The sequence below is a fragment of the Aquarana catesbeiana genome, linkage group LG04 (assembly GCF_042186555.1).
Source record: "Aquarana catesbeiana isolate 2022-GZ linkage group LG04, ASM4218655v1, whole genome shotgun sequence".
NCBI lineage: Eukaryota > Metazoa > Chordata > Amphibia > Anura > Ranidae > Aquarana > Aquarana catesbeiana.
The window spans coordinates 489589708-489609689 of NC_133327.1; the positions used below are offsets into that span (position 1 = coordinate 489589708).

Below are 19982 nucleotides of genomic sequence, written 5' to 3' on the forward strand. Positions count from 1 at the left end.
GCTGCAGCTCTCTAAGTACTTTGTGCCTCTTGGTAGGGGAGTTCAGCCCTTTAACGTTGTATGTCAAGCAATTAATATCCATCCGACCCGGTCTTTAAAGCTCCCTTTATTCCCAGTGTATGCGCAATACGCTTCTCTTGTAAAGAATCTGCAGGGGCGCTCCACCTCCCACCCCTCACCCATTTCCCCCCCCTCTCCCCCTCCCCTCTCGCCCCCCCTCCACCCTCCCCCCTCCCACTCCCTAGCCACTACCTGGCCACTAGGTCGCAGTGTCGAGATTGCCACCATCTTGTCCTGCGTCCCCTCGTGCATTGGAGTGTGGCTCCCACTGTGGACAGCCGTGGCCCTCTCCCCCTCCAAAGCGGGAGGAGGGGGGAGGGACACAGAGGCCCCAGAATATTCTGTAGTTGGGCTACAAGATTCTATCTGTGGATCAAAGGATAGTCTTGCCGGAAGAAAAGATATTAAATCTGAAGCAGAGAATGTCATTTCTTCAAACCAGCACCAAATGTACATTGAAAGAGGTGATGTCAGCATTAGGACTTATGACAGCAGCAATTCCGACCGTACAATGGGCCATGTTCCACCAAAGAGACCTTCAGGATTTTGTGTTGGAACAGTTAAAGGACAAGGATCTGTAAGAAAATGTATCGATCCCCACCAAAGTAAAACGTTTTCTCTGGTGGTGGAAGGAAGAAAATTTAAACAAAGAGGTACTCTGGGTCTTACCTATCACATCCACTCTGGACATGGATGCGAGCAGTTGGGGTTGGGGAGCCCGTCTCAACTCATGCTGGGCCCAGGGCAGGTGGACGCCAGAGGAGAAACATTTCTCCTCCAATTGGAATGAGCTAACAGCTATCCTCAGAGCCCTATTAGCCTTTCAGGACACAATACAAGGTCACCATCTACAAGTCCGCTCAGACAATATGATGGCTGTAGCCTATATAAACAAACAGGGAGGAACCAGAAGTCCTCGACTAATGTTGGTGGCCAGGGACATATTTCAGTGGGCAGAATCCAATCTAGAATGCATCTCTGCGATTACACCTGAAAAGGGAACAAAACCGCACTGCAGACTTCTTGAGTCGACAACTAATTTCGAATCAACAGTGGTCTCTGCACCCTGAAGTTTTCGACCACATAGCAGCTTACTGGGGGAAGCCAGAAGTGGACCTATTTGCAAACAAAAAGAATGCAAAAGTTCCCAGTTTTTGCTCGCTATGCCCAGGAGATCAATCCTTGGCGGTAGATGCCTTACAGACTCCCTGGACCTTCAACTTGGCCTATGCGTTTCGACCACTTCACCTCATCCCGAGAGTTCTAGCGAAATTTCTGGCGGAAGAAACATGTTTAATCCTAGTGGCACCATTTTGGCCCAAGAGGCCATGGTTCACAACTTTACTTAAGTTAACAGACCAGCCTCCCCTGAGGCTTCCCTGCAGACAAGATCTTCTGTCACAGGGACCTCTCTTACATCCACAAGTAGCCATGCTGAAGCTTTCAGCATGGTTACTGAGGAAGAAATTCTGAGGAGTAAAGGTCTAACAGAGTTGTTCAGACCTTACTACAGAGCCGCAAAACCAGTCACCAGAGCTATTTATAGGAAAGTCTGGAAGAAGTTTAACAGCTGGTTGGATAACCAAGGTGAGCTAAACAAGGATACAACAAACATCCTACAGTTTCTCCAAGAGGTGATAGACAAGGGATTAACTCCTAGTACTATTAAGGTTCAGATAGCAGCCTTAAGTGTGTACTTAGAGAAACGTTTAAAGGAAGATCCCCTCATCACTAGGTTCTGTAGGGCAATTTCCAGACACAAACCGGTCAGAGTTACACAACTCCAACCTGGGACCTATCGTTCGTCCTCAGGGCCTTTCTTGTGCCACCATTTGAACCTATCTCAGAGGCCTCGCTAAGACTGATCACATTTAAGACAGTGTTCCTCGTGGCAGTCACTTCAGCCCATAGGGTTAGTGAAATCCAAGCCCTCTCCATTAGAGAGCCATTCCTTCAGGTTCTTGAAGATAGAGTTGTCTTAAAGACGGACCATGGGTTCTTGCCAAAGGTGGCATCTAGGTTTCATAGGTCGCAAGATATTGTCCTCCCTTCATTCTGTCAAAACGCCTCAAACGAGAAAGAGAAACAATTTCATTTACTAGATGTGGGGCGGTGTATCCTAGAGTACCTAAAGGTAACCAAACCATTTAGAATTACAGATTCACTTTTTATCCTCTTTTCTGGACAACCTAAGGGACAAAGGGCTTCTAAGGTCACCATAGCTAGGTGGATTAAGCTAGCTATTGCAGAAGGGTATAGAACAATAAATAGTTATCCTCCTGGGGGTGTTAAGGCCCACTCTACAAGGGCACTCTCAGCATCCTGGGCAGAAAGAGCTGGTGCCACCCCGGAGCAAATATGTAAAGCAGCCACATGGTCAAGCTTCTTCACCTTTACACCTTTATCGACTAGACTTAATGTCCAGTCAGGATCAGGCTTTTGGGAGGAAAGTCCCCCCCTAATCTGGTGAGTACTTGGGGATCCTCTCAAGGGCTGTCCTGGAAGACAACTGGGGAAAACCGGAGTTAGACTTACCGGTAAGTCCTTTTCCAGTGGTCTTCCAGGACAGCACGATCCCACCCTTGAATTATGTTGATGTTTTAATGTTATTACCTGTTATGGTTTATATCTTTCAGTTCCATCCTTCTTGGTAAATGACTGGCCAGGGACCTGAGGGACTGCCTTTTGAACTGTGGCAATGTGTTTCCTGTGGCCATGGGAGAGACTCCATCTCTCAAGGGCTGCCCTGGAAGACCACTGGAAAAGTAGTTACCGGTAAGTCTAACTCCGGTTTTCTCCATTTACATGAAGGTCAGGTTACTATAACCCAGCCAGCACAAAGTTCCCCCTTACATCAGAGTCTGCAGGATTCCCCCTTACAGTGAAAGGGAACGCTTATGTAAAGGGGAATGCTGCAGATCATGATTTAAGGGGGGGTCTCTGATGTAAGGGGGGGCTCTGTTGACCAGAGTCCACTGCATTCCCTTTACATCAGAGTTCCCACTTGCATCAGATTCTGCAGCATTGCCCTTGCACTGAAACTGAAGAATCCTGCAGACTCTGATATGAAGGGGAATGGCAGGAACTCTGATGTGGGGGCACTCTGGTGACTAGAGACCACCTTCCGCAGAGTGAATACACTAAGGTAAGGGGGGAGAGGGTTACTAATATAGGGGGGAACCTTTGTATCAGTGCCCCCTTCATTATTGTATTCACTCCCCCCTTACATCAGCAACCCGCCCCCCCCCCCCCAGACTGGCCTTGTGGCGCTGTCACTGACCTCCTCTCAGGTGCATCATGCAGGATTCAGTCAGATGGTTCAAGGTTGGTGGCTCTGGGTTTTATCCTATAGTCTCCTCTCCACAAACGTCTGACTCCTCCCGTGACCCCCATTCCGGGGGTATTCCCACTCTTTACTCCTCCTCCAGACTGATACAGAAGGTGGACAGAGGCTGCGGACATGACACAGGAGGTGGACAGAGGCTGCGGACATGACACAGGAGGTGGACAGAGGATGCGGGCATGAGACAGGAGGTGGACAGAGGCTGCCTACATGACACAGGAGGTGGACAGAGGCTGCAGACATGACACAGGAGGTGGACAGAGGCTGCCGACATGGCACAGGAGGTGGACAGAGGCTACGGACATGGTAGTTTCCTCCTCTTATCCCTTCATATCACTCTCCACCTCAGTATCCTACTATCCTTCTGTGCCCCTATCACCCCTTCAGTCCACAGGCACATCAGTGTGACAGTGTCCTCCTGTGCCCCTTTCACCTCTCCACAGGGCAAGACACATCAGTGTCCTCCTCTGCCATCTTTTTATCATCCTCAGTCAGGCTCTCACTGACTCACTCACATGTGTGACTGACTGGCCTGTCCTCTCCTCCTCCTTGGCTATGCCCATGTGTGTGACAACTGGCACTGGTCATAATGTTATGGCTCCTCATAGGAAGGTACAAGTGCTGTCCATCCTGTACTCATCACTCCCACCCTCTGCAGCAGGCATGCCCTGTGATAAATATGAAGTGTCATTACCAGATGCTCACAATCCATGGTATCATGATATCCCTATGGAGATTGAAGGTGGCATGGAAGTCCAGCAGCATGTCTGCACCGTGTGTAAGCCATCTGCCCCGTCCTGAAGCCCTACACACTCGGAGGCACCCCCGGCGCCGAGAATGAATGCTGCCTGCAGCCACTACTTTCCATTTAAAAATGGCACCAGGCGGCGTCATTGCGTTACTGCGCATGCGCCCCCTGGCCGAGCATGTACAAGCTTTCCCGAGCACAGCTGGCTTCAGAACGGCGCATGCGCAGTTGAATGGTCGGTTTGCAGCCATCTTTTTTACGGGCACCATTGCCCATAATGGACATTTAGGGGCAGCACGAAAATGGGCTTTAATTCACAGGCTGCCCCTAAATCTACGGGCGGTTGGCAACACTGCTTGGACCCTGTCGCACCAAGCCCAGTGCCAGATGGTCATTTATTGTCTGGATGACTTCCTGCTAATCGAACAGCCCGGTGTGCCCCCAGTAGACCTAGATAGGTTAAGAGTGGTGATTGGGTATCTCAATGTACCCATAGCAGAACACAAAGTGGAAGGCCCAGCACACTCTATCACCTTCCTAGGGGTCAACCTTGACATTCGCTCCATACAGGCAAGACTGCCCCCCGACAAACCGACCCGTATCAGGTCCGTTCTTCATGACTTTACCTGTGCACATGGGTGTAATAGCTCCAATCCCTCTTATTAGGGAGGCTTAACTTCGCAATGAGAATTATTCCCCAGGGACACTCTTTTATTTCACGTCTCTTGGTCTTACTCTCTGACACAGGACCCCGATCAAATGCTTAGACTAGATACAGCAGCAGTAGCGGATTTGTCTATGTGGGATGAGTTCCTTACTAGTTGGAATGGCATATCCATGTTCATACCATCAATATCGCCTTTATAAAAAATTGCTGTGGTGCTGCTAAAGTGTTCAGGTTTGGTTTGAAGAAAAGGTGGCCTAGACCACAGGAAGATGGCCTGCTGCGGAACATGTGAAAGGACCCCACTGTGGGACCATAATAAAGGGCCCCGTGAAGGAAGTATAGAGCCCCAGAATCAGTGGGAAGGGCCCTGGGCTCGGAGGGAAGGCCCCAGGACCAGAGGTCAGGGGGGCCCTTCATGGTTTCTTGCACCGGGGCCCTGAAGGTTCTAGTTACGCCTCTGACAGGTGGGGGTCAGGGATAACAACAAACATTGAGACTTTGTAAATAGAAAACCATGATACAAGCTATTTGTTTTAAACATTATTTATTTAATTATGTTATTAACAAAAAAAATATTGTTTTTAAAATATTTATGTTGTGGACTGATACCTTTAAAAATCCACCTTTTGCTTTTTGTGTTATTTTTTGCCATCAATATATTAGGAGATATGTATATACTTACCAACATATTTGTAATTGAATATCTTCAATTACAGTAATTTATTTTAAAAAATGGGGATAAATGCCTGACAATCAAATTCAAACTCGAGCAAGTGCAGCTGTCTTATAAGGTTTTGTATTTTTCATGTGCTTTTTTCTAAGAATGGTGTAAAGATGAAAGAGAGGTGTTATACTGACATAATACACATATCCAGTAGGTGGTGTAAATTTGCTTTTAGTGTCATCAGTTTTCCTTCGCAGAACGTGAGATGCTTATTGGACAAACAGGAAGTAATACAGTAAGATCTGTTCATCACTCAACTTGTTAGGTACAGACCATAAGGGATCCTGGGACAATACAAACACATGGCTGCTGAGGAGCTGCTCTCTGACAGTAAGGCCAATTAAAATGTTTTCTTTTATACCAGGTCATTAAAATGTTAGCTTCTATTTTTCTTTTGAAAATTGCTTGCATCGCTTTTCACAAAAGATTATTTAATGTGAAAGACACGTGTCTTTGTCTTTTTGCTTGAGCTACCGTACTATAACTTCTGCAGCTAGACTTTTTGACTGTAGTCAACTGCATCCTGCAACATCTACAGTGAAAAGGGTATAGATAGTGTGTGTGTGTGTGTATATATATATATATATATATATATATATATATATATATATATATATATATATATATATATATATATATATGGGTTCTTCAAAATAAATATAAAAACGTGTGGAAATTTTATGTACAGAAAAATAGGGATTGTACTGCAATGTTAGCTGTGGAAACCAGCAACAAGAATTTATAGAGATGAATATTTCAATCTCAACTGTCAATAGAAAAATAATAATAAGGAGAATGTTCATAGTGGTAGTAGGTTGTTATTTACAGCTCATGAAATGTTTACTTTTGTTTTTCTGTTTTAGATTAAGATCTATCCATTTATCACTGCCAATAAATAGACAACACAAATTTACTATTTTCTTTTTAATCTCTTGATGTACATGTATCTTGAAGAACTGAAAACATATTATTTTAAATGTTCAAATTAAATACAGTAATTGATATTGGTGCCTGGGTTACAAGGTAACCATAAGTTAGGGGAGTGTATGCATATACATACTGTATATTCAGAATATATATATATATATATATATATATATATATATATATGACAGTTTTCTCCATATGATTAATTCATGTCTACATAGATCCTCCTAACCTTGGAGGATCCAGGTTAGGCAAAAAAAAAAAGAAAAAAAGACTATTGCGTGGACTGGAATCTTTAGGCCAATGGCCATTTTTTCCTTTGAGATAAGGCGTATGCAGTGGACAAAGACCGTTTTTTAAACACTCAGATTATTTAATTAATGTCCACCAGCCTTCTGATGTCTGGTTAGATTCTTCACATATAAACTAATTGTCAAATGTTAAAATAAATTATGACATCTAGCCATTAAACTATTACTGAACAATTTAGCAGCTATTTAGAAAAGAAGCAGTGAGGCTGGGTAGTGTAAATAAGGGGTGCTTAGGGAGAAGAAGCAATGGGAATGTGGAGTGACATATAGAAAATGGGGATTGAGGGAACGTGGAGTAACATAGATAAGAAGGTACTGATAGGTGCAGGAGAAGGAGTGTTGATATTGTGCAGTGACCTGTTGATATAAGGAGTGCTAAAGATTCTGTAGAAGGGGCACTAAGGTATATGGTAGAAAGCGGCATGTTGCCTAGGGAGAGACCCGGAGCAAGAAAGGGTGCTGAGGGTGAAAGAGCATGGAGACTATGAAGTTACATGGAGAAGAGGTCAGGTGTTTTGGGGACCAAAACACCAGCATTAACAAACCATTAGTGGATGTAGATGGTGTATGTGTTTCCCCCTGTCCCAACCCCTTGGTTTTGGATATAAAAGACTGCTGAATAATTGTCTATTTGGCTGATTACTCTTTTGTCGAGAATGGGGGGCATAAAGGCTTTCAGAACTTGAAAAGCTACTCTGATTTTAAGAATGTTGGATACAGTATATCCAGGGGGCTCTCTAATTGGCTTGGGACATGTTATTTAGATAAGGGGCTCCCCAGCACAGATGACTTGCTCCTAAGCTGATTACATTCTTATGAGAGTGGACTATAGAAGGGTCTCCTGAAGTTGGATATTTTGGGAGTATTTATTCTTTTAGGTGATATGAATGGTCTGATGAAGACCATTCTTGTTTTACTGGTTGAGGAATCTGACCTAAAAGGCGGCTTCCGCCATGCGGCTCCTCCTTCTTCCTCCTAGGCGTCCAATAGGTTCGCCTGTCCTTTCAGCCAACCAGGTGACCGGTGTCATAACCCGCTTCCTGATTGACCGGGAGGAGGATCAGTGTTACAACAGCGAATATTGATTCGCTGTTGTGACACACTTGGGTGGGCTTGGAGCGCACTCTCTGCGACCCAAGCCCACCCTATATTGAAGCCTATTAAAGCCTCTGGCTCTAATTGGTCCGTCAAAAAAACAGCCCCACCGCATTGGAATCCATGTGCCAGTGTCCTGAAAGGGGCCGGACACATGGATAGGGAAGGCGGCGATGGACAGAGGGGGCGGCGCCTGTGCGCCCTTAATGGATGGGCCGCCCCTGGTAAGAATCTTTACTACCCTTGTTTCTTGCAATATTTCTGTGCTAAATTCCTACCTATTGCATGATAACTTTGCATTCTGTGATATGTTTTCGGAAAAAATCAATTAAAAATATTTTGAAAGGTAAAAGTAACTCACACTTTATATATATATATTTCACATAAGTTATTGCTGTACTATTCTTAGGTTACTGTGTTATAACAGATTTGTAGGTTCTCCCTCACTGCACTTACTTGACCTGCATGAATAAGAATCAGCTTTCACAATCAGAATCAGCTTTATTTGGTCAAGTATGTGAAAATTTACAAGGAATATGTTTCTAGTTTAGGAGATACAATAATTCTCAATATACTTACACATAAATAAACATACACACCCAACCTATAAGGCCCCTTTCACACGGATGGATAGAATGGTGCTTTTAGCTGCGGATTTTCTACCGCAGCTAAAAGCACACAATGCTTTCCTATGGCCCCATTCACACACTGCATTTAGCTGCGAATTAGATACATGTGGTTCTGTGCGGATAGAAAAAAAAGAATTGCCTGCGTCCAGGAGCGATTTAGCGCAGCTATCCGCACATAACCGCAGGTAATCGCAGTGCACTGTGTCAGCTGCGGATAACAGCGCCGAGCTGCTCATCGGGAAAGGAAAAATGATTTTTCCTTCACTGGTGAGCGACAAGCACCGCCAATGCCCGGCACTGTTTGGTATGAATCTTGAGGGGGAACTCCACGCCAATTTTAAATAAAAAAACGGCGTGGGTTCCCCCCCAGGGGCATACCAGACCCTTATCCGAGCACGCAGCCCGGTAGGTCAGGAAAGGGGGTGGGGACGGGCGAGCCCCCCCCTCCTGAGCTGTACCAGGCCACATGCCCTCAACATGGGGGGGTGGGTGCTTTGGGGGAGGGGGCGCCCTGCGGCCCCCCACCCCAAAGCACCTTGTCCCCATGTTAATGAGGACAAGGGCCTCTTCCCGACAACCCTGGCCGTTGGTTGTCGGGGTCTGCGGGCAGGGGGCTTATCGGAGTCCAGGAGCCCCGTTTAATAAGGGGGGCCCCAGATCCCGGCCCCCTACCCTATGTGAATGATTATGGGGTACATGGTACCCCTACCTATTCACCTGGGGGAAGAAGTGACAATAAAAAAACACACTACACAGGGACTGTGACGGCATAAGGGGGCGAGGTCACCGCCTATATAAGTCAGAGCGGAGAGCTCAGAGACCATTCCAGCCGGAGAGACCGTCGTGCCAACATCGGAAGAAGAGAAGAGGGAAGAAGATGATCCAGAGGTCCGGGCCACCGCTAGCAAAACAGCGGGAGAAGATAGCGGTGGAGCTGGCAGAAGATCTGGACACCAGGAGAAGACGCCGGAGAGACCTCCCGAAGTCGGAAGAAGACCCCTGGAGCTGTCTAATAAAATACTTTAACCACCTCAATACAGGGCACTTAAACCCCCTTCCTGCCCAGACCAATTTTCAGCTTTTGGTGCTCTCACACTTTGAATGACTATTACTCAGTCATGCAACACTGTACCCAAATGAAATTAGTGTCCTTTTTTTCACACAAATAGAGCTTTCTTTTGGTGGTATTTAATCACTAATGGGTTTTTTATTTTTTGTGCTATAAATAAAAAAAGACCGTAAATTTTGTGAAAAATTGCCTTTTTCTTTGTTTTTGTCATAAAATTTAGCAAATTAGTAATTTTTCTTCATAAATTTTGGCCACAATTTATACTGCTATATATCTTTGGTAAAAATAACCCAAATTAGTGTATATTATTTGGTCTTTGTGAAAGTTATAGAGTCTACAAACTATGGTGCCAATCACTGAAAATTGAAAACATCTGATCAGGCCTTCAGTACATCAGGTGAATCTCATTTCTTGAGGTACTAACAAGTCAGAAAAGTACAAATACCCCCCCAAATGACCCCTTTTTAGAAAGTAGACATTCCAAGGTATTAAGTAAGTAGCATGGTGAGTTTTTTTAAGGTGTAATTTTTTCCCACAATTCTTTGCAAAAGGAAGATTTTTTTTTTTTTTTTTTTTCAAAATTTTCATATTAACTGGTTATTTCTCCCACAGAGCATATGCATACAACAAATTACACCCCAAAATACATTCTGCTACTCCTCCTGAGTATGGCGATACCACATGTGTGGGACTTTTACACAGCCTGGCCACATACAAAGGCCCAACATTGAAGTAGCACCATCAGGCGATCTACGAGCATAAATTGCACATCTCATTTCTCAACCACCTATTACACTTTTGAAGGCCCTGGAGCACCAGGACAAAGGAATTGCCCACAAAATGACCCCATTTTGGAAAGCAAACACCCCAATGTATAATCTATGAGGCATAATGAGTCTTTTGAACGGTTATTTTTTTACCAGATGTTTTTGGAAAATGTGGAAAAAAAATGAAAACGCATTTTTTTTTACACAAAGTTGTCCATTTATAAGATATTTCCAACACATAGCAAATACATAGCAAAAATGACACCCCAAAATACATTCTGCTACTCCTCCTGAGTATGGCGATACCACATGTGTGGGACTTTTACACAGCCTGGCCACATACAAAGGCCCAACATTGAAGTCGCACCATCAGGCGATCAACGAGCATAAATTGCACATCTCATTTCTCAACCACCTATTACACTTTTGAAGGCCCTGGAGCACCAGGACAAAGGAATTGCCCACAAAATGACCCCATTTTGGAAAGCAAACACCCCAATGTATAATCTATGAGGCATAATGAGTCTTTTGAACGGTTATTTTTTTACCAGATGTTTTTGGAAAATGTGGAAAAAAAATGAAAACGCATTTTTTTTACACAAAGTTGTCCATTTATAAGATATTTCCAACACATAGCAAATACATAGCAAAAATGACACCCCAAAATACATTCTGCTACTCCTCCTGAGTATGGCGATACCACATGTGTGGGACTTTTACACAGCCTGGCCACATACAAAGGCCCAACATTGAAGTCGCACCATCAGGCGATCTACGAGCATAAATTGCACATCTCATTTCTCAACCACCTATTACACTTTTGAAGGCCCTGGAGCACCAGGACAAAGGAATTGCCCACAAAATGACCCCATTTTGGAAAGCAAACACCCCAATGTATAATCTATGAGGCATAATGAGTCTTTTGAACGGTTATTTTTTTACCAGATGTTTTTGGAAAATGTGGAAAAAAAATGAAAACGCATTTTTTTTTACACAAAGTTGTCCATTTATAAGATATTTCCAACACATAGCAAATACATAGCAAAAATGACACCCCAAAATACATTCTGCTACTCCTCCTGAGTATGGCGATACCACATGTGTGGGACTTTTACACAGCCTGGCCACATACAAAGGCCCAACATTGAAGTCGCACCATCAGGCGATCAACGAGCATAAATTGCACATCTCATTTCTCAACCACCTATTACACTTTTGAAGGCCCTGGAGCACCAGGACAAAGGAATTGCCCACAAAATGACCCCATTTTGGAAAGCAAACACCCCAATGTATAATCTATGAGGCATAATGAGTCTTTTGAACGGTTATTTTTTTACCAGATGTTTTTGGAAAATGTGGAAAAAAAATGAAAACGCATTTTTTTTACACAAAGTTGTCCATTTATAAGATATTTCCAACACATAGCAAATACATAGCAAAAATGACACCCCAAAATACATTCTGCTACTCCTCCTGAGTATGGCGATACCACATGTGTGGGACTTTTACACAGCCTGGCCACATACAAAGGCCCAACATTGAAGTCGCACCATCAGGCGATCTACGAGCATAAATTGCACATCTCATTTCTCAACCACCTATTACACTTTTGAAGGCCCTGGAGCACCAGGACAAAGAAATTGCCCACAAAATGACCCCATTTTGGAAAGCAAACACCCCAATGTATAATCTATGAGGCATAATGAGTCTTTGGAATGGTTATTTTTTTACCAGATGTTTTTGGAAAATGTGGAAAAAAAATGAAAACGCATTTTTTTTACACAAAGTTGTCCATTTATAAGATATTTCCAACACATAGCAAATACATAGCAAAAATGACACCCCAAAATACATTCTGCTACTCCTCCTGAGTATGGCGATACCACATGTGCGGGACTTTTACACAGCCTGGCCACATACAAAGGCCCAACATTGAAGTAGCACCATCAGGCGATCTACGAGCATAAATTGCACATCTCATTTCTCAACCACCTATTACAATTTTGAAGGCCCTGGAGCACCAGGACAAAGGAATTGCCCACAAAATGACCCCATTTTGGAAAGCAAACACCCCAATGTATAATCTATGAGGCATAATGAGTCTTTTGAACGGTTATTTTTTTTCCAGATGTTTTTGGAAAATGTGGAAAAAAAATGAAAACGCATTTTTTTTTACACAAAGTTGTCCATTTATAAGATATTTCCAACACATAGCAAATACATAGCAAAAATGACACCCCAAAATACATTCTGCTACTCCTCCTGAGTATGGCGATACCACATGTGTGGGACTTTTACACAGCCTGGCCACATACAAAGGCCCAACATTGAAGTAGCACCATCAGGCGATCTACGAGCATAAATTGCACATCTCATTTCTCAACCACCTATTACACTTTTGAAGGCCCTGGAGCACCAGGACAAAGGAATTGCCAACAAAATGACCCCATTTTGGAAAGCAAACACCCCAACGTATAATCTATGAGGCATAATAAGTCTTTTGAACGGTTATTTTTTTTCCAGAAGTTTTTGGAATATGTGGAAAAAAAATAAAAACGCATTTTTTTTACACAAAGTTGTCCATTTTATAAGATATTTCCAACACATAGCAAAAATGACACCCCAAAATACATTCTGCTACTCCCCCTGAGTATGGGGATACCACATGTGTGAGACTTACACAGCTTGGCCACATACAGTGGCCCAACATCCAAGTAGCACCATCAGGCGTTCTAGGAGCATACATTACATAGATAATTTCCTGGCAACCTATCATTTTTGAAGGCCCTTCATATTTCTAACACATAGCATGTACATACCAAGAATTACAATCCAAAATAAATTCTATTGCGGAAAGGATTAAAAAAAAAGTATTACCTGTGCTTTTAGTAGTGTCCACAGAAGAGAGCACTGGTCCAGGCAGCAGTCAGGGATGTGCTTAGCGACAGCAATAACTATCCAGGCAGCAGGCAGGAATATTGTCTATAGTTGGCACAGCACAGTCCATAGGAATTGTCCAGGCAGAGACAGCCAGCACAGCCATAATATTGGTCCTGGTACACTGTTACCTGCAGACACACATTATTGTACCGCTCTCCAGCCCTTCATAAACATACTGCCTCTTGCTACAGCGAATTATTTGCATAGTCCAGGTAGCAGGCAGATGTGTGGTCCGTTCATGCGGCAGGCAAAGGCATGATGGCAGTAAGTCAGCAGAATGCTGAGGGCCGCAATCGAGTAAGACCTGTGCACAGGGGCACAGGGGTAGAGGCTTCGACCCACCCAAATCTCTATGAAGCCTCCGGACTCCAGACCCTAATCCGGAAATTACAAAACCGGGAGAAAACAAAAAAAATTGTTATCTCCATCCGGAAAAACTTTTCTGGAGCCCCTCACATATGTGAGACCCCTGTGTACTATAGTAGCAGGGCAACAGATCAGTCCAAGTGGTAGGCAAAAGCATAGTCCATAAAACAAGCCAGGGTCAGTTAACGTGCAAGCAGTCCAAGCGGTAGGCAGAAGAGTAGTCACAAAACAGGCCAGGGTCAGTTCACGAGCAAGCAGTCCAAACGGTGGGCAGAGGCATAGTCAAAACAGGCCAGGGTCAGTTCATGTGGAAGCAGTCCAAACGGTAGGCAGAGGCATAGTCAAAAAGCAGGCCAGGGTCAGTTCACATTGAAGGCAGTGGCATGGTTATTTTGGGGAAGCATGGAAAATGATCAGCGAAAATGGGGAAAATATGGGCTAATAACTTGGGGATGTATGATACAGTTCGAAGCATTCACCAATGCAAAGGCCAGGTTGGGAGGGACACTGGGGACAATGGTAGCTTGTATCTTTTCGAAAACCTCTTCTGCTGCACACACGACATTTTTTTTGCCGTCTTCGGCCTGCTTCCGATGGTGGAATGTTGTACAGGAAGTGGTGTTCATGAAGTCGGCTAACAGCATCAGAACGAGGTAATTCTGGGAGGGGTCTTTGTGGATAGATGAGGGACGTGACTACTTCTTCTATGAATTTTAGGAAGGAGGCGGGGCTTTCTGTGGATTTTGTGTAGATTATGTAGGAATTGTAAATGGCCAAATGGATTAGATATATTGCTACCTTCTTATACCAGAATCGGGACCTCCTTATTGACAAATAGGGCTGAATCATTTGGTCATTGAAATCCACCCCCCCATGTAGAGATTATAGTCTTGGACACATGTCGGTTTTTCAATGGGACCTCGTCTTCGCTGAACTACAACTGCAGTGTCATCATGAATGGTGGACATCATGTGCACGTTCCTGTTATCCTTCCACCTCAAGGCCAGCACTTCATTACATCTCAGTGTTGCTCTTTCCCCCTTTTTCAGCCTTTTGTTCACAATGGATTGTGGGAAGCCCTTCCTATTTTTTCTTGAAGTTCCGCAGGCCAGGGTTTTTTCAATATAAAGGTGTCTGAAAAGGGGCAGGCTGGTATAAAAGTTGTCCAGGTATATATGATAGCCTTTTTTTAGAAGTGGGTAAGCCAGGTCCCATACAATTTTTCCAGTTGTGCCCATGTAGGCCGGGCACTCAGGGGGCTGGAGCTGGGAATCTCTTCCCTCATATATGCGGAATGCATATAGATATCCCGTGGCTCTCTCACACAGCTTGTAAAATTTGACTCCATATTTGGCTTTTTTGGTAGGAATATACTGTTTTATTCCTAGCCGGCCTGAAAATGGTACCAGGGACTCATCCACACATATATTCTTCTCGGGGACATAAAGTTCTGCAAATCGTTGGGAAAATGAATTTATTAGTGGGCGAATCTTGTACAGCTTATCGGAATTTGGATGATTGCGGGGAGGGCACTGGGTGTTGTCGTTAAAATGAAAGAATCTCATAATCATCTCATATCGGGACCTGGACATAGCGGCAGAATACATGGGCATATGGTGGATGGGGTGGGTGGACCAATAGGTATGTCCTTCATTTTTTTTTGTAAGCCCCATATTTAGGGTGAGGCCCAAAAACAATTTGAACTCCTCCATATTCAAATCTCTCCACTCAAACGGACGGGCATAAGATGATTGGGGGTTGCTGGCAATATACTGCTGGGCATACAAATTTGTCTGGTCCACAATGAACTGCAGCAAAGTGTCGGGCAAAAACAGGTGAAAAAAATTGATCTCTGTAAAATTTTGGGTGTTGGCCTGCACACCTGGCTGTGCTGTGAAAGGGGGAATATTTGGTGATCCCGAGTTGGAAGGCAGCCATGTTGGGTTGGCAAGACCATCTGGCATATAGGTAGCGGCCCTGGCTCTTGGGGGACGTGACACTCCAGTAGTTGGGGGAGTTGAATTTCCTGTGCTGGAACTCAGGTGTGATGTGGCAGCACTGATACTGGGCATTTGTGCGAGGGGCCTATCTCTGGTGGCAGCACTGGTACTGGGCATTTGTGCGCGGGGCCCATCTCTGGTGGCAGCACTGGTACTGGGCCTTTGTTCCTGGGGCCTATTGCTGGCGGCAGCACTGGTACTGGGCCTTTCTTCCTGGGGCCTATTTCTGGCGGCAGAGCTGGTACTGGGAATATAATCCCGGTTGCTGGCGGCTTCCTGGGTTCCAGAGTGTCGTGCCCTTTTAGCAGGGACCCATTCTTCATCCGAACCATTGCTACTCTCGATCGGCTCAAATGCCGAACTTGTTTCGGAATCAGAATGGGACTCTGATGAGAGCCCCCCGGTGCTCTCATCAGTCATAGAGAGGATCTGGAACGCCTCCTCACTTGTATATCCTCTTTTGGACATGGCTGTGTGGCGGGTAGCTCTGCGACAGGTGACAGATGGGTGGCAGGTGACGGTCACTGATGGGCTGTGCGATGGGTGGCAGGTGACGTTCACTGAGAGGTGATGGTGTGATGGGCGATGGTCACAGATAGTTGACAGGCGAGGTCACTGATGGGTGACAGGTGCACCGCTGATGGTCACTGATGGGTGACAGGGTACAGTCACTGATGGGTAACAGGTGAGAGGGCACGGTCACTGATGGGTGACAGGCCACGGACGGTGACAGGTGATAGTCACAGATTGTTGACAGGCGACGTCACTGATGGGTGACGGGTGCACCGCTGATGGTCACTGGTGGGTGACGGGTGACAGGGCACGGTCACTGGTGGGTGACAGGTGACAGGGCAGGTCACTGATGGGTGACGGGTGACAGGGCAGGTCACTGATGGGTGACGGGTGACAGGGCAGGTCACTGATGGGTGACGGGTGACAGGGCACGGTCACTGGTGGGTGACAGGGCACCGCTGATGGTCACTAATGGCAGTCTCTATGTGACAGGTGCACTTTTTATGGGGTGACTGTTGGGTGACAGATGACAATTGGGGGGGGCGATGGGACAGAAGTGGTGTTGGTGCAGACACTACAAATACAAAGATCTGTAACTCACTGCTCCTGGCTCTTCTCTCCTCACACTGGAAACGGTGTGTGAGGAGAGAAGGGCTAGTAACAGCTAGTGACAGGTCTTGGTTTACACTTAGTGATCGGCTGTGAATGGATCACAGCCGATCACATGGTACACAGTACTGGCCAATGGCTGTAAACTATCGTCGGTGACGAGCAGTGTTCCCTGGGAACACGCCGCCACCGACGTGCACGCGCAGCGCGCTCACGATCGCGCGCATGCGCCGTGCAATGCGGGATGTACCATTAGTGATCGGCCGTGACTTCATCACGGCCGATCACGTGGTAAACAGCCATGCGCAGTGGCTGTTCACCCCTGTCGGTGACGAGCGGTGTCTCGGTGACACGCCGCCACCGACAGTACAGGGCTGCGCGCTCACGATCGCGCGCATGCCCTGTTTAAACGGCGGACGTCATATGACGTCCACTCAGAACAATAGGCTTACCGTCCGGCCGTCATATGACGGTGGACGGTAGGCTAGCGGTTAAAAACCTGTGTAGTGTGTTCTTTATAGACACTTCTTCCCCAGGTTAATTGATAGGGGTACGATGTACCCCATACCCCATACTCATTCACAAAGGGTGGGGGGGCAGTATCTAGGGGCCCCTTTATTAAAGGGGGCTCCCGGATTCCGATAAGCCCCCGGTTTAACAGGACAGGTTTCACTTAGAACAGGCCTCGCAATGGTCGACCAAAGAAGCTGAGTGCATATCCTCAGCATCATATCCAGAGGTTGTCTTTGGGAAATAGATGTATGAGTGCTGCCAGCATTGCTGCAGAGGTTGAAGGGGTGGGGGGTCAGCCTGCTTAGACCATACACCGCACACTGCATCAAATTGGTCTGCATGGCTGTCGTCCCTTCTAAAGATGATGCACAAGAAAGCCCGCAAGCAGTTTGCTGAAGACAAGCAGACTAAGGACATGGATTACTGGAACCTGTGGTCGGATGAGACCAAGATAAACTTATTTGGTTCAGATGGTGTCAAGCATGTGTGGCGGCAACCAGGTGAGGAGTACAAAGACAAGTGTGTCTTGCCTACTGTCAAGCATGGTGGTGGGAGTGTCATGGTCTGGGGCTGCATGAGTGCTGCTGGCACTGGGGAGCTACAGTTCATTGAGGGAACCATGAATGCCAACATGTACTGTGACATACTGAAGCAGACCTTGATCCCCTCCCTTCGGACACTGGGCCGCAGGGCAGTATTCCAACATAACCACCCCAAACACACCTCAAAGAGGACCACTGCCTTGCTAAAGAAGCTGAGGGTAAAGGTGATGGAATGGCCTAGCGTGTCTCCAAATCTAAACCCTATTGAGAAGCTGTGGGGCATCCTTAAATGGAAGGTGGAGGAGTGCAAGGTCTCTAACATCCACCAGCTCCGTGATGTTGTCATGGAGGAGTGGAAGAGAACTCCAGTGGCAATCTGTGAAGCTCTGGTAAACTCCATGTCCAAGAGGGTTAGGGCAGTGCTGAAAAATAATGGTGGCCACACAAAATATTGACACTTTGGGCCCAATTTGGACATTTTCACTTAGGGGTGTACTCACTTTTGTTGCCAGCAGTTTAGACATTAATGGCTGTGTGGTGTTGAGTTATTTTGAGGGGGGCAGCAAATTTACACTGTTATACAAGCAGTACACTCACTACTTTACATTGTAGCAAAGTGTAATTTATTCAGTGTTGTCAGATGAAAAGATATAATAAAATATTTACAAAAATGTGAGGGGTGTACTCACTTTTGTGAGATACTGTATATTAGTACATGTGAGGCACTGTTTATTAAAGGAGAAGTATGGGCAAAGCATTTATGGCCATACTTTCATGGATCACAGGGCTAAAGCCTCCAGATGGATGCTGCATCCAACTAGGTGAGTATAAGGTTTGTTTTTTTATAGCCTCATACATCTCTTTTAATGGATGCTTGACTGATATATTTTGATGAGAGATTTTTGGCCATTTTTTAATTCAAGTTTACTTTTGTTACCTGTGATCCAGAGTCAGCTTATAGTATTATTTGAAACAAACCTTAGCTCATCTTCATTCTTGACTTAGTAAGTACAAACTTCCCAGTGCCTGAACGCTACCCCCAACATTTATGCACACTGAAGGCCTGGAACGCAAGTATTCTGCAAGCAGTGTAAGTGCCTGAATTTGACTTGGCATACAGTGGGGCAAAAAAGTATTTAGTCAGCCACCAATTGTGCAAGTTCTCCCATTTAAAAAGATGAGAGAGGCCTCTAATTGTCATCATAGATATACCTCAACTATGAGAGACACAATGTGGAAACAAATCCAGACAATCACATTGTCTGATTTTTGAAAGAATTTATTTGCAAATTATGGTGGAAAATAAGTATTTGGTCACCTAAAACAAGCAAGATTTCTGGCTCTCACAGTCCTGTATCTTCTTCTTTAAGAGGCTCCTCTGTCCTCCACTCATTACCTGTATTAATGGCACCTGTTTGAACTTGTTATCAGTATAAAAGACACCTGTCCACAACCTCAAACATTCACACTCCAAACTCCACTATGGTGAAGACCAAAGAGCTGTCGAAGGTCACCAGAAACAAAATTGTAGACCTGCACCAGGCTGGGAAGACTGAATCTGCAATAGGCAAGCAGCTTGGTGTGAAGAAATCAACTGTGGGAGCAATAATTAGAAAATGGAAGACATACAAGGCCACTGATAATAAAAAAATCCCAGAACCACACGGGGGGACCTAGTGAATGACCTGCAGAGAGCTGGGACCAACGTAACAAAGGCTACCATCAGTAACACACTACGCCACCAGGGACTCAGATCCTGCAGTGCCAGACGTGTCCCCCTGCTTAAGCCAGTACATGTCCGGGCCCGTATGCCTTGTAACAGCCTAACATACAAGTTGCAAATTTCCATGCTTGGGGTAATATGTCAGATGCACATGCATGGGTAAACACAGATCGAAAGAAGCATCAGCGTGAACAACACTATGGCTGTATACAGCTATTCAGTTGGCAAGCTGTATGCGGTGCTGGTGGCTCATCAGGCTCGGGAAAGCTCTGGGACATTTATGCTGGGCATAAATAGTCCATATATATGAACCTAAATGTTACTTAAAAGATAAGTTCAGCTTTGTTTTTAGGGTGGAACATGTAATATTTTTCTGCTCCTGCAGTGGCTTGGCGATCCGAGCCCTCTGTGTGACAGCAGTACAGGGAGAAGTTCC

At 45.3% G+C, this 19982-nt stretch overlaps 1 protein-coding gene across 2 annotated transcripts in view; it reads left to right on the forward strand.

Annotated features, from left to right (window-relative positions):
• The first annotated feature begins 5737 nt into the window (after window positions 1-5737).
• EDARADD (EDAR associated via death domain) overlaps window positions 5738-19982 on the forward strand; it is a 180236-nt gene continuing 165991 nt past the window's right edge. The window contains exon 1 of one of the 2 annotated variants that reach the window (XM_073627659.1): window positions 5738-5872. In XM_073627659.1, coding sequence (XP_073483760.1) covers window positions 5845-5872 — 28 coding nt within the window. In that variant the 5' untranslated portion in view covers window positions 5738-5844. The remainder of the gene's footprint in view (window positions 5873-19982) is intronic. The other variant, XM_073627660.1, reaches the window with a different exon arrangement.